The sequence below is a fragment of the Aptenodytes forsteri genome, unplaced genomic scaffold, assembly GCF_000699145.1.
Source record: "Aptenodytes forsteri isolate BGI_AS27 unplaced genomic scaffold, ASM69914v1 Scaffold83, whole genome shotgun sequence".
Taxonomy (NCBI): Eukaryota; Metazoa; Chordata; class Aves; order Sphenisciformes; family Spheniscidae; genus Aptenodytes; species Aptenodytes forsteri.
This window is the reverse complement of record NW_008795371.1, coordinates 3,153,874-3,167,370: the sequence shown is the minus strand read 5'-3', so window position 1 is coordinate 3,167,370 and position 13,497 is coordinate 3,153,874. Positions and strand designations below refer to the sequence as shown.

The window sequence follows — 13,497 nt, the reverse complement described above, 5'->3', positions numbered from 1 at the left end:
GCGGCACCGCCTCGGGGTCAGCCCCAGCCCTGCTGCCACCGGTGGGGCCGTGGGCACGGACGGGTGGGAGCGCTGCCCCGGGGTGCCGGTTTTCGCCAGTCGGGTTTGATCCCGGTCTCCTCCTGGTCCCTGATGGCCCCGGCTGAGCAGCCTCATGCTTTTGGGATCTAGAAGTCCCCGACACCCTCTCCAAGCTCACGGCATCCTGAGCCCCCGGTCCCTGTAGGGGCATCCAGAGTGCTAGGGCAGCGGCAGCCCTGGAGATGGGGCCTTTGGAGACAGTCTGGGGACACACTCCCTTCTCCCTGGCTTGCTCAGGGTGCCCACCGTGCAGGGCCTTCTCTGGGCATTGCATGGGGCCAGGGGGAGCGGGCTGGGCTTGGCTGGCAGGAGGTGGTGTCTTCTCCCAGGCTAGGTCAGAGCTGGCTGGACAGCCTGGGCAGCATCCAGGAGAAAATCACAGTCTGTGCCCGGGAGAGCACCTGCCCACTGCTGCGGGAGCGTGTGTCCCCGGCAAAGGAGCCCTGCAGCAGAGCAGTTGTTGAGCCTGATCCGGCTGTGCTTGGCTATGGTTAGTGGGGAGCCATAGGTGGCACTGGTCCAGGTGACAGTGGGTGCTGAGCCTCCGCTCCCTGCCAGGCTGGGGTTTGATGGCTGCGGGGGCCCTGCTGTTCCCCTGGCACAACAGCGCTACCTCCTCCGGGACCAGCTGGCCCTGAGATGTGGCGGCTGCTGCTTGCCATGGCCAGGCGGCAGCTCCACACGTCTGGGGGTCTCAGGCCGCACCAGTGAGCAGGAGGCACCAGTGGCACTGGGAGAGCTATACAGTGTCCCTGTCCCGTCAGCCGTGGTGGGGCAGCCATGGCAGGCTGGGGGCACAGGGGCGTGGGGGGGGCTATGTGCCGGGACTGTTGGGGGAGGAAAGCAGAACCTGGTGTGATTCTCCCCAGGGGCCTGACCCTGTTCTGTACTGATGTGTCCACAGGCAAAGGCGTCACAGCTCTTGAGAAGGTCGCTGTGACCAGCCCGCTGGGGAAGGGCTCTGCCTGCCACATCCACGTCCCTACAACAGCCAGCCCCAGGGCTTCTGTTCAAAGTCTGATTCAGCGCCGGGCCCTGCGGCCCCATCGCAAGCACGAGCTCCTGCAGTGGCTGGAGGGGATGCCGGCGGGCAGGCCCGGCGGGGCACGACTGCTGGCAGTGCTGGAGGAAGTGAGGGTGCCAGCTGCGGCTCCTGCTCGGCTGCGGGAGTGCTGCAGCATGCCCACGCTGCTGCGCTCCCCTGAGGTCACGAAGCTGGATCCCACTGCCTGCTGCTACCGCATGAAGGGGACCCTGGCGGGCCGGGCGCAGGAGGGCTGGCCAGGGAACACAGCCCAGGAGCAGCAGCAGGCTGCCCTGCCGCAGCACATGTAGAGTGGGGGCCCTGAGGCAAGCAGCAGTGAGAGCAGCGGGGTCTGGGGGTGCTTGATAGCTGCTGGGGTCTGGCCATGGGCATGCTGCATTCACTCATGGGTACTTGGCACGCTTTGGGCAAGACTGGACCCTCCCCTCTGCTGCCCGGGCACTTGGTGTTTGGAGACACTTTCTCCAGCCTCGGTCTCTGGTCTCTGCTGTCTCGTGCCCCAGGAGCCAGGACTGCAGCCCCTCAGCCCCATCCTTCCTGGTGCCTCTGCAGCAGCCTCCGGAGCACAGCTCCCCTCAGGCCCCTGGCAGAAACCTTCTGGGGGTGGTAAGTGCTCATGGGCTGCGGCAGCAGAAAGCTCCTGTGTGTGTGCGTGTGGGGGGAGCCTGGTTCAGTATAGCTGCTTCCCAAAGGCACCAGGCTTCTTCCTTTCTGCATCTCCTTCCCAGCAAAGCCCCCCCTAACCCCCCCAGCCCAACTGCTCTGGGGCTCTGGACTCTGCCCCTGCCTTGTGTCCTAGCCACCCCTGGGCACAGTGCAGCAGTGGGGGGGGCTGGCCCTGCTGTGACCCCCCAGGCATAGCCCAAAGGACAGGGCACGCCTGAGCGCTGACACGAATCAAAGGATGCAGCGGCCCTGGGCTGCGCAGGCTGAAGCAGGTGGGGGACCCTGCAGCACCAGGTCCCAGCACTGGGGTCCAGGACAGGCCTGCGGCAGAGTGAGTTTGTCTTTCAGAAGCGCCTGGCACTGCTGGATTTCTCAGATCCAAGAGCCAGCAAGAGGTCCCGGGCTCCAGCGTCCGGCCCTGGCTTGCAAGAGTGGCACCGGAGCTGCCCACAGGCACTCAGCACACGGCACTCAGGAGCACAGGGCCAGCAGCAAGCTGGGCCTTTGCCCCTCGGCAGCCATGCTGGGGAGCTGGAGAACCCAGAGAGCGAGGAGGAGGCAGGTGATGACTGGGAGGAGAGTGCCCGGCACCCGGAGCAGCACCTCTCTGCCCCCAGAGGTGAGGGGCTGCCTGGGGAGGGGGGCCAGGGACACAGCCCCAGGGTGCACAGCCCTGCCAGCTCATGCAGCAGAAGCTGGACCAGACCCTGGGGTGCCCTGGGAGGAGGCAGGTGGCCCAAAACAGGACTCCAGGCAAGCAGAGGGGCTTTGGCACAGAGGCCAAGGCAAACACGGGGACAGTGTGAACCTGGGTGAACTGGGGCCTTGTGGCCTGGGGCCGTCTCTGCTGCAGCTTCGTGGCCCAGCACGGCAGACCCTGTGCCCTGCACACTGCTGTCCCCCAGGGCCCCCTGAAAGGCCCCTGGGATCTCCCCAGTGGGCCAGGGGCTCTATGCCCACCAGAGCCATGCAACTGCAAGCTTGGCACTGGGGAAGGGGCCCTCCAGTGAGCCTAGGGGCAGGACAGGTTCTGGCCAAGGCAGAGGAGAGGTGCTCCAGAAGAGCTTTAAACCTTGTGATCTTCTGCTCCTTGCCAGATGCCAGGTCCCAGGCTCGCAGTTCCTCCTTAGCAGAGATCCCGGATTACTTGCGGTAAGAGAGCTTAGCACTCGCTGCCACGGGGCTCCCTGTCGCTTAGTGTAATTTGGCCCAGCCCCACAGCATCGGGTAGGCTGAGGCGAGCTACCTGCCTCACCTCCAACAGCAACAGCAGAAAGGGCTGCAAGCCAGGCACAGCCGAGTCATAGCCCTGCATGCTCACTGCCCCTCGCGCCAAGGGCCTCGGCAAGATGACACAGCACTGCCAGCCCCCCACCCCACCAAGAGCAAGGGCTCTGCTGTAGAGGTCTTGCAGGCCCAGGGAGAACAAGCTTCTCCTGGTTGCAGCAGGAAATACCGTACCATCGGCTCAGCAGAGCAGTGCAGAGCTTACGAGGCAGCATTTAGTGCAGACTACACGGAGTACCGCTATCTGCACGCTCACATTGGTAATGTGAGCCAGAAATTCATTCAACTGGGAGCCAAAATGAAGACATTGAAACAAGGAACGGAAGAACGCAAGGCAAGTAGGAGCCCTGGGGCATGATGGCACGATACAGCCATGCTCCGGTTCTGCTCACCCACTTCTTTGGGATTTCAGGCACTTGAAGCTACAATTTTGCATGAGTACAGCCACTTCAAAAAGGTGAGGCTAGATGCAGGGCAGGGACTGGCTTCCCTCCCAGAACTGATCCATATACATTTTATTTCTTTCCCTTCAGACTTATCCTAGCTACCAGCAGGAGAAGAATCGCTGTGAATACCTCCACCAGAAGCTGTCTCACATCAAAAGGCTGATTCTGCAGTTTGAAGGAGGTGGGAGCTGCTAGACAAACCACTGCTGCAATTTGTTTTTTCTTGCTTATCAGGACCTGTCCCTGAAGTGGTGGAAGAAGCAGATGCCTGAGCGTGCGTTAGATTAAGGAGGAGGTTCAGGAATGTCCTGCTGCCATCAGTGCATCCTTCCTCAGATGTCTGTTTCTCCTCAACTGAAGCCTCATTAGCTTCAGTTTAATTGCAGCACACAGTAAGGGATACCTGGGCAGCCACCAGCACTCCCCAGCACAACACCCTTTCTCACATCCTTTGTCCCTCTTGCCAGAAAGCTTCACTGCTTTGACCAAGCCTGTGCTTACTTCACTCCTACTGGTCCAGGCACCGGCACCGAGCTTACCAAGAGAAGGGCTCTGGGCCAAACCCACTGAACAACTTAACTTGTGCTGTGCCCAGCTGCCACCACGTCTGAAGTCACAGACTAGGGAGCAAGCGAGGATCGGAAAAGCTTCCCCTGGCTCTCCCTTGCCTGATGCAGGGCAGTACCCTGTCCATTAGGGAAGCAGTGCTCCAGTTTGGTTTTACAGAAGGTAGCTGTCAGCAGTCAGAAGTAGGGCCTGTTGTATTCCCGTTCCTTGCACTAGCGTCTGCAGCCAGCTGCAGGGGTCCTGCCAGCCTGAGGGGCAAGGACCACTCGATGTCACACACACACTCCCACCACCCCCAAGGTGCCTTGATGTCTGTTCTGGGAGACAGAGCACCTGATAGCCAGCAGCGAGTACAGAAGGTAGATGTGGTTTAAGATACTGATGTAGCTGGGGAAGAAATTCTTGTACTGCATAGCTGCTGTAGACAGAGAACCGTGTGCTAAGCGTCGTATGATCTACTGTACCTGGAGAATTCCAGCAGCAATAAATAATTGGTACACAGTCTTTGGAGATGTGGGGGAGGAATCCACAGAGAAAGCAAGCACTGGCTCTCACCATGGTAACTGCTGCAACACAGCAGTGCCTCGAGTCTGCTGATCCTCACTTCAACTCACATGCAGCCCGAGAAACTCAGAGAGCCAGGGCAACAGCCCATCTCTTTTCACCTACTGTCTCACTCCTGACCTTCCTAGTCAGCACATTCTGGGCCAAAGGAGGGTAGGGCTGCCTGTACCCCGAGATGGTCAGTCACAGCCCACACCATCTGACTGCAGCGTGGGATCCTATTCCTCTGCCTCCTCAAGAGAAAGCCACAGCTACCAGCCTGCTTTCTACCAAGAAAAGTAATGATCTTACAATTAACTGGTCTTAACTGTCCTAACCACACACAAGCCACAGACAAGCCTACTAGCTGTGAGAAGCACCCTCAGCACCGGCCCTACCTGTGTTTGGGTAGAGTATGTAGTTAGTAGCAGTCCTCCCCTACACTTAACTACTTTTGCACCAGCTTAAAAGCTAATTTATTGCTGCTTGCTTGTATGCTGCTGAGCAAGCCCTATGCCAGACTGCTCTGTATGCCTGCACTTGTCTAGCTCTAACAGTCACATTAAGTACTACGTACCTCTAAACTCGCTGAGGCAGCACTACTACCCTATTGGGCAGCATGCAGACAGCAAAAGCATTTGTGACCAGAGTCCCTAAGCCCAAAATCTGCATAAATATAGCACCTGAAGCACAGCACATTGGGACAGTTGCTGCTACTACGTTCTGGAAGGACTCTCATTCGCTGAGGAAGGAGAACAGACTAAAGGCTGAGCTTAATATCTAGAAACAGACTTCTAAAGGCTCGCTGAAGGACACTAGGCTCACAGTAGGAAGTCGCTGCCTACGAAGAGCAGGATCCTGGTGTTAGGTTTGACAGGTCTCCATAGGACAGGGACACTTGGTCTTAAGGGGGTCGTTTTATTGTTTCACTTCTCCAAATGTACAAAAAAAATTAGAAAATAACCCTACCCCCCACCCCCTCCCAAACCACAAAACAAACCAGTCTGGGGAGCCCCAAAACAGTGCAGCTAAGAGACGGCAGGAAATTAAACAGAACTAGACACAGCAGCTGGGTTCCCTCAGCCCACATGGTCACTGGCTCTTCACAACCCAAAACTGGCCCCAGTCTGCCCAGTGCTTCCCCAATTCACACAGAGCTCATCCTGACAAGATGGCGAGTGGGTACTTTACAAATCCTCCTTCACCTTCTTCTTGGATTTCTTGGTTTTATCTTCCTCCTGCAGCACGGGAGTGTTGGTTGCCTCCCGCTTCAAGTAGCTAATGAAGTCACTCACTTCTCTGCCACCCTGCAGAAAGCACAAGACAATAAGGCAGTGCCTGTACTCCCTGTGGGATTCCCCTTCGCTGGAGGGCGAGTTCAGGTGCCAGGCAGGAGACCAAAGTGACTGCAAGCAGAGCTCTCCCCCGTGGGTCTGCAGCATGCAGCAGAACATTCCCAGCAGGTACTACCGGGTGCGTTCCCAGGGTAACTAATGGGACAGAGTGCCACCGCAACTCCAGAGAGGCTCGGCATTATTTGTACACCTGGATGCTACTTCCTTTCTTTACAAAGCAGCAAGAGCAGCAAAAGACTCACCTCATACTTCTTTGGACTCTGCTTCTTGCCAGCTGGAGCAAAATAGATGGTGGGGAAGCTGGGGAGAGAGAAAAGACATCTGAGCTCCTAAGGTGCTCTGTTTTCTTTCAGACCAGCAGGCTAGCCCTCACTGAAGGGACTCGCACCCTGCATTCCTCTGGTTTAACGTGGTAACAGCTTCAGCAGCTCTTAAGCCAGCAGGTGTGGCCTCCAAAAGCCTGTCCATGTCTGCAGAGTTGGCTGAGCTCAACTATGTCCAAGTTTGCTAGCTAAACTGTTTTCAGAAAAGCGAGCCCAGCACTGTTTTCACACTGCCAAGAACAGAATCACAGCAGATTCAAAAGCAGAGGAAGGGGTTCAGCAAGACAGGCCTCCAGGCATAGCTAGGACACCAGAATCCCACAGAAGCAAGGTAGATAAACATCCTTTGTTTTCACTCTTCATTTCATCACTCTAAGCAAATGCCTAGCAATTGCATGCCAATCGCCCCCACCCACCCTCCCTGGGAGACTCTTTCCGCTCTTCTGTTGCGGTTGCTGGTCAGAGACAGAAGCCTGAACTCATCCACTGACACGGTGGTGTAACAACAGTTAAGACCTACCCTCTGACTTCATATGGAGAAGGCACATCATTGGCTGTAGCATCCATTTTGGCAATGATGATATTGGGGTCTTTACTGAGCTGTTGGTAGAAAGAGCTTATTAGTAACCAGCCCATAGTAGTTAATACCAGGAACTCGCCAATCAACATCATCTAAGATAGCGATGTCAGAGGACAGAGCACACGGTATGCTAAAAGGTGAACAAGTTTCTTCTGAGCCGTTTTCTTCTGCCTCAACAGGAGCATGGGAAAAAAAGTCCCTCCTTGGTCAGCTGTACACAGCACACACCTCCCAGTAGCACCTGCTCAATTGGTCTGGTATGACTTCTGGAGAATGCTTACCCCAGAGCAACTGCTTACCTTCAGCCCTAGAAAGTGAGCTGTGAGGATATGCAGTGCTCAGGAAGAAGGGGTACCTGATGGCCAAATAGCAAAAGGCTGGTCAGATCTGGGAGAACAGCTTTATTTACTCCACTTGTGAAAGTGTGCAGGACAGTGTTATCCTTCACCAGACGGGAGACTATAATCATGCAGAAGGAAAAGACACAAAAACGGAACTTTGCCAGTTGAGGGAATATGTGCCACAGCAAAGGGCACAGGCTAAACCTACTAGTGTGGTTGCTACCACACTCCAGATCCTGCTAATGTACTTCTGCATTCACAGGAGTTGCCAAAACTCATAGTCCTCAGGAATGCACAATTATGGCCCGTTACCACAAAGGCTAGACAGACAGAACCTGCAGGATTGTTTAGTGCTGCAAAATTCTAGTTCATGTTTGCAACAGAGTCCCAGACCTACCTTCTCCCCCAATTCTTTGTATTTGGGCTCCAGATTCTTGCAATGGCCACACCAGGGTGCATAAAACTCTATCAGGACATCTTTGTCTTCTGCATTAACAATTTCATCAAAGTTCTCAGCAACCACCACCTGATAATGTTTGATCATACAAGTTAGTTTCTTCCCAGTCAAGAGTGAGGCTGTAACATGACATGCTCCATACACTCTGCCCAAGAAAGCCTGGCCCTCCCACAGTAAGCAGTAAGAGTCACGCTGCACCCACACAGCAAGCAGCAAAATGACCAAACGCACAACTCTTCACCAAGCTATAACATCCTCAACTTGCAGGTAAAAACCTGTCATAGGGTACCAGCACTACCTGCAAGTGAGGATTGCATCTGATGACTGGCTGAGGCCAGCCCCATCCACACACAAACAAGCAGTGACTTCCACTCCCTTGTAAGACCCTCTTCATAAAGCCAGGCCATGGAACGCTTTCATTCAGGGCAGAATTTACTGGGAGGGATGAAAGACAGGAGTTATACCACCCTCCCCAGTGATGAGATGAACACGTAACTCCTTAGAAATAGTGCAGTCACGACCAACTTGAAAGCCATGCCGTGAGGGAGCACAAGCCAAGACAGCAGGCCTTCGTGTAATCCCTGTAAATCTGGATGATCTGCACCTGTAGAGCACGTCACTCGTGTGCTCAAGGAGCAGTTACTATGCCAAGAGAACAAAATGGAATCAAAACTGCAAGCTGCATTTCTCCCTTGGCTCAGAAAACTGCAATACAACAAGGGAGTGAATTCTTCCATCTATCACAGCAGAGACTTCTCAAGATGCCACAACGCAGCACTCGCAGCATGGGACACTGACATATGACTAGAAGCTGCTGCTGAACAGCATTTCTTCATCCACTGGTAGGAGCTGCTGCTATGCTTGATACAGCACTCACCTTCACAGGGCCATCATTGCTTTCAGGGACAGGCTCCGATTTCAGATACTTTTTCAAGTTTCCATCAAAGTAATCTTGCAGGAATCTCTCCAGAGCCTTTCCATCACGGCTGAAAGTGAAGTGACGTTTTACAGCTATCATCATACATATAGGATGAGAAGGGAAAACTTTCAAGGCTGATTTAAGCTCCTTCCACCCACAGAACAGATGCCACCTGCATCTCCCAGAGCACCAGTCTGTGGCTGGCTTAGAAGACCCCAGAACAAGCGCAAAGATGCCCTCAAGAGTTTTGACAGGAGGCTGAATTTTAGGCCTTCCAGCACTCTTAAGTTTCTTTTTCAAGAAGAAAGGTACCACTCTTTCCTGTGCCCTTTAATGCATCTTAGTTCCTAACCAGACACTTAAATATCTTGAATTAAATTATCTACCTTTGTGTAACAGGAAGGGCTGCAAGCTCTCTAGAGGGCAGGAAAACACATGAGTAGGAGCCATTTGACCCAGCAAATATTTCTTCCAACTGTAACATCCAGCTTTCCTGTTTCCTCCAAGCTAACAAAGTATGATTTGGTCAGAGACCCCCAGACCAAAGTCCATCAAGTGACAGGCAACACTGCTAAGTTCAAAAACTTACGAGAATTCTTCCTGCATGACGTATTTATCTCCTTTAGCGGTTCTGATGGCAACAACTGGAGCCTCACCCACGCCGCTGTCTAGACCAAACTCTGAAAGCTCATGGCCAAAGCTTTTCCGACTAGCAACAGCAAAAGACAGTTTGTGGCCAGCATCTAAGAACTTCTTTGCAATCATCATAACTCTGAGGGGGAAAAAAAAAACCAAACACAAAACACAAAGCATGATTCCTTGGAACATTATCTTCCATATGACGTAACACCCTTCAAGTTGAAGTGCACACTGGACAAGGAATTCAATGGCATGATGTGTTCTGCATAGGCGAGTCCTATAGAAATGGTGTTGAGAAGCAGAGGAGTAAGCTGTGTCTATTGTGAATGAGGCCTGTGCAAATGTTGTGCGCATTCAGCCTCCACCCAGCAGCACGATCACCAGGGTCTCGGGCACTGGGGAAAGGACAGAATCCCACACAACACCAGTAAGGAAGTTCATGCTTAAGGTCTAAGGATTAGGGATCCAAAAACAAGCAGGTGGGGTTTCAAAGGATACACATTGCATGCTTTGGGCTCTGCAGGCAGCAGCCACCCCAATAGTTCCGATGAGAAACTCAGCTGGAAGCTTTCTGGGAGAGAAGAATTCACATACGAACAGTAGGAGAAACTTTGTCAACTGAGCTATGGAACAGCACCGATGCAGGGAACGAGTGAGAGAAGCCGATTAACCCCCCACCGCTGTGTACCTGTTGCGCCAGTAGTTGGAGCCCTTCGCGTTCTTCTCATAGTCCACATCATAGTACGCCACCAACAAGTCCTTCCCCTGGATCAAGTCTTTGTTGTCTTCAGTCATGTGTGGACAGATGCCAAAGCTATCAATGAGACAGATGTTAGCAGCTTCAGTTTCACTGCCCAGAACCCATCACCTCCCAGGAATGGGCTTGATGCAGCACACTCTTGTTTCCCACCCAGGAACATTAAATGCCAGTAATCAATAAGACCTAAGGAACTCACATGTTCTCCTGGATAAATTTCTTGATCTTTCCACTGGTGATTTTGTCTTCTGTGTACTTGACAGAGCCGTCCTCAAACTTGTTCGTCAGGCGTGGAGGACGGAATAAGACTATACCCCTGAGGGGAAGCAGGTATCATGAATTAGTTTAAAGTATCCCTGGGTTTCCAAGGATGGCAGCTAGATGAGGCAAGAACCCAATCTCCAGTGACTACCCCCATTCACTGTTCATAGCTTCGACAAGACTGTCTAGTTTCTTGGTGGCACTATTGTATTAGATCTACCTGTCAGACCCTTCTCCTCTATTCAGACAGGCCACAATGAGAAACAAAATAACCCACCATAAGAAGCAATGGGGAAGCAAAACACCTCTGTTGAGATACTTCCCATCTGGAGGCAGGCACTAACCCTCCAGAGCCTGCAACCATTTGTACCTCTCCATCTCAATGCCAAAGAGATAAAAAAGATATGCCACTGGCAGTTGGGGAAGAAACAAGACCTTAAGCTGTGTTCAGAAAGTGAATCCAGTTAACAACTGGAATCCATGAATTTGTTCCAGATGTCTCAATAACAAGAAATCCTTGTGTTAAACAACTTACTCTCCATCTTCCTCATACTTCTGCACCAATTGGTCCTCACTGGTATGTGCAAAACGGTAGTTATCTCTGAGGTTGTTGGCGGCTTTCATGAATTCTGAATAAGCATCACCAGATGCATCTCCAAAGAAGCCTGCAGCAGAAAGACAGATGGTGACCCCAAACCAACTCAGCAGCAGTCACTGTGCAGCCCTCACTGTTTATCTCTACAATGCACTGAAAGATCACTTCTGAATTAAGTCCTCCAATGCATGTTCTGGCCTTCATCTTTGACAGCTTCTCTCCCATTTTTACTGGAACCTTTCTACATTCCCTCCCTTCCACCAGCAGTTGCTCAAGAGTCTGCCCAGCTTAGTCATTCAGCCAAAAGGCAGTTGTCCTCTGAGCACTAAGATACCCATTTGTAACCATCTGACACTACTGTGATAACAACTGCCAATGATACTTAATACAAATAAGTTTGGGAATGCTGATCAATACTCGTCCTGTTATGCTTGTAAGATGGCACCTGATCTGCACAAAGGAAAGCTGCTATTACCACTTGTAAACCATGATCAAATCATACGATGTTGACAGCCTACCAGTGTCACGGGACAGCACCCGAATGTACTTTCTAGCAATCCAAAGATACCTGTTGTCAGCCAGCCAAAAGAGCAACAAACTTTAAAAAATACACACTGTGGTGCCAGGAGGTCTGACAGACAGTCGAAGAATCACAGGAAAAAGAAAAAAAAAAAGGGGGGGGGGAAGGTTGGAAGGAATCCCAGAGGTCATCGAGTCCAACCTCCTGCTCAAAGCAGGACCAGCTTCAAAGTCAGATCAGATTGATCAGAACTTTGTCCAACTAAGTTTTGAAAATCTCCCAGACTGAATGTTTCGAAATCCCTCTGGGCACACGTTCCACTGCTTTATCGTTCTCGTGAAAAACTTTTTTGCTCATGTCCATCTGAAATTTCTCTTGCTACAGCTTGTGATACTGCCTCTTAACCTGTCACAGTATATTTCCCGAGACATCTCCCAGAGGTAAGCGTCCACTCATTTCAGTGCTGCACTGCATCTACTTACCCACTACAGAAGCATCTTTATCACCAATGAATTTCTCAAAATCAGCCACAGAATTGAGAGCCACTGAAGCAGGTCCCGCCTGTTTCTTGAGATGACTGACAATCCCATCTTAAAAAAAAAGTTAAGTGATTAAAGGGATCAGTACAATGGATGACTGACAATCCCATCTTAAAAAAAAAAAGTGATTAAAGGGATCAGTACAACATTCCACAAGACATTTTTCAAGCTTCCTAAAACAAAAGTTGTTTCTGCAGAATCCATACACCTCTCCCATACAACAAATATGACGTGAATTGAAAGAGCGCTATTACCAACTTCACATAGGAACCTTCTAGCATTTTCCAGATACCGCACATCAAGGGTACTAGGAGTTAAAGATAATGTGGAAACCTTCACCTTTAAAAAAGAGCTTTAAGGGATACTAAACATCCAGGGCTCTGCCAGCACAAAGAGTTCTAGAAAGGGCAAGGGGGGCGCGCGCGTGTGTGTAGGTGGGAACCTTCTTTGTATCCCTCAACACATGTAACATCCCTGACACAAGACTATTATACATGGGTCTGCCTTCCAGCACCATTTCGGCAAGCCAGATGCTTGCCGACGAGCTCTTACCTGCTGTCCTGGGCCCATCATAGGTTCCCGACTCTTCTCCATCTCGAAAAATCTTTAAGGTGGGATATCCACTGACTCCATACTTATTACAGGTGTTTGAGTTTGCTGTACAGTCAACCTAAAGGAAGAGGAACATTGCCACTCAGTGACCTAGCCACCTGTACAGACAAAAGAAAACGGCTTTGCCGTTGCCCTCATTATCACATATAAAGTCTAGAGGGTCTGAAAGCTCTCCGTTGTCTTTAACCAAGGCTGGATTACTTCCACAAAAGGTGTAAGGATCCACAAAGCATCTACAAGACCAAAAGCTGGAGGGTCAAGACTGGGGAAGGAGGTAGCATGGGTGTAATGACAGGCCCAGAAAAATATTTGGGGAAATAGTGGAAAGGTTAAGTAGCCGCGATTTTGGCCAGACTACAGACAGAAAAATACTAGAAAGAGTAAATTCTTGTAATCAGTGACAGGCTTAACAAGAATCAACTGTTCTCAGCACCTTATCAGTCCTAAAGTTCTGCAACGCCTGAAGAAAACAGGCTGACCTCAACTGACAAGGAGGCCATGATGTCAAGAGTCCATGCCACTTCCCAGAAAGGAAGACCCTGATTTGAGAAAACCATACAAGTTTTCTGGTGGAAAAGAAAGCTCTTGGACAGCAACCCTTACTAGAGTCAAGGGACAATACCATGAAGTACAGCACTACGCTAGTTCTCAGACTAGATTACACCGCTCAAAGAAGGCTTCTTCCTGCCCTCTTTTACGCACTAGTACACACCCATTTTATGCTCTGCACACCATCTGAGTGGCAGCAGCCCTCGCAGGGTTCAGCTTCCAGATCGTTCCCTGGCGTCTAAATCTTCAAAGAGACGAAGCCCGTCAGAGATCTAAAGAGCCCTGAAAAGGCCCGATGCGCACACCGGCAGGCGTTGTTAGCGGACTGCAACAGCAAAGCTTTTATTTGACCGAAGCCTATCCGTAAGCCACCCCCGGGACAGTACCGCCGCCGGGAAGAGCTGGTGCAGCAAAT

At 51.8% G+C, this 13,497-nt stretch overlaps 2 protein-coding genes across 2 annotated transcripts in view; one reads left to right on the top strand and one right to left on the bottom strand.

The window, feature by feature from the left end:
* Window positions 1–5,533: 5,533 nt before the first annotated feature.
* Window positions 5,534–13,033, bottom strand: PDIA3 (protein disulfide isomerase family A member 3). The gene is given in 13 exon segments (XM_009280450.1): window positions 5,534–5,942; window positions 6,233–6,290; window positions 6,834–6,913; window positions 7,632–7,760; window positions 8,569–8,677; window positions 9,200–9,382; window positions 9,938–10,063; window positions 10,206–10,322; window positions 10,803–10,932; window positions 11,865–11,972; window positions 12,474–12,591; window positions 12,593–12,631; window positions 13,013–13,033. Coding segments are annotated over 13 exon segments (1,338 nt in total). The 3' UTR covers window positions 5,534–5,822.
* A 344-nt stretch (window positions 13,034–13,377) lies between these two features.
* The window catches only part of STRC (stereocilin), a 21,015-nt gene continuing 20,895 nt past the window's right edge, over window positions 13,378–13,497 (top strand). Inside the window, exon 1 of the mRNA XM_019472364.1 lies at window positions 13,378–13,445. Within this exon, the coding sequence (XP_019327909.1) occupies window positions 13,378–13,445 (68 nt within the window). The remainder of the gene's footprint in view (window positions 13,446–13,497) is intronic.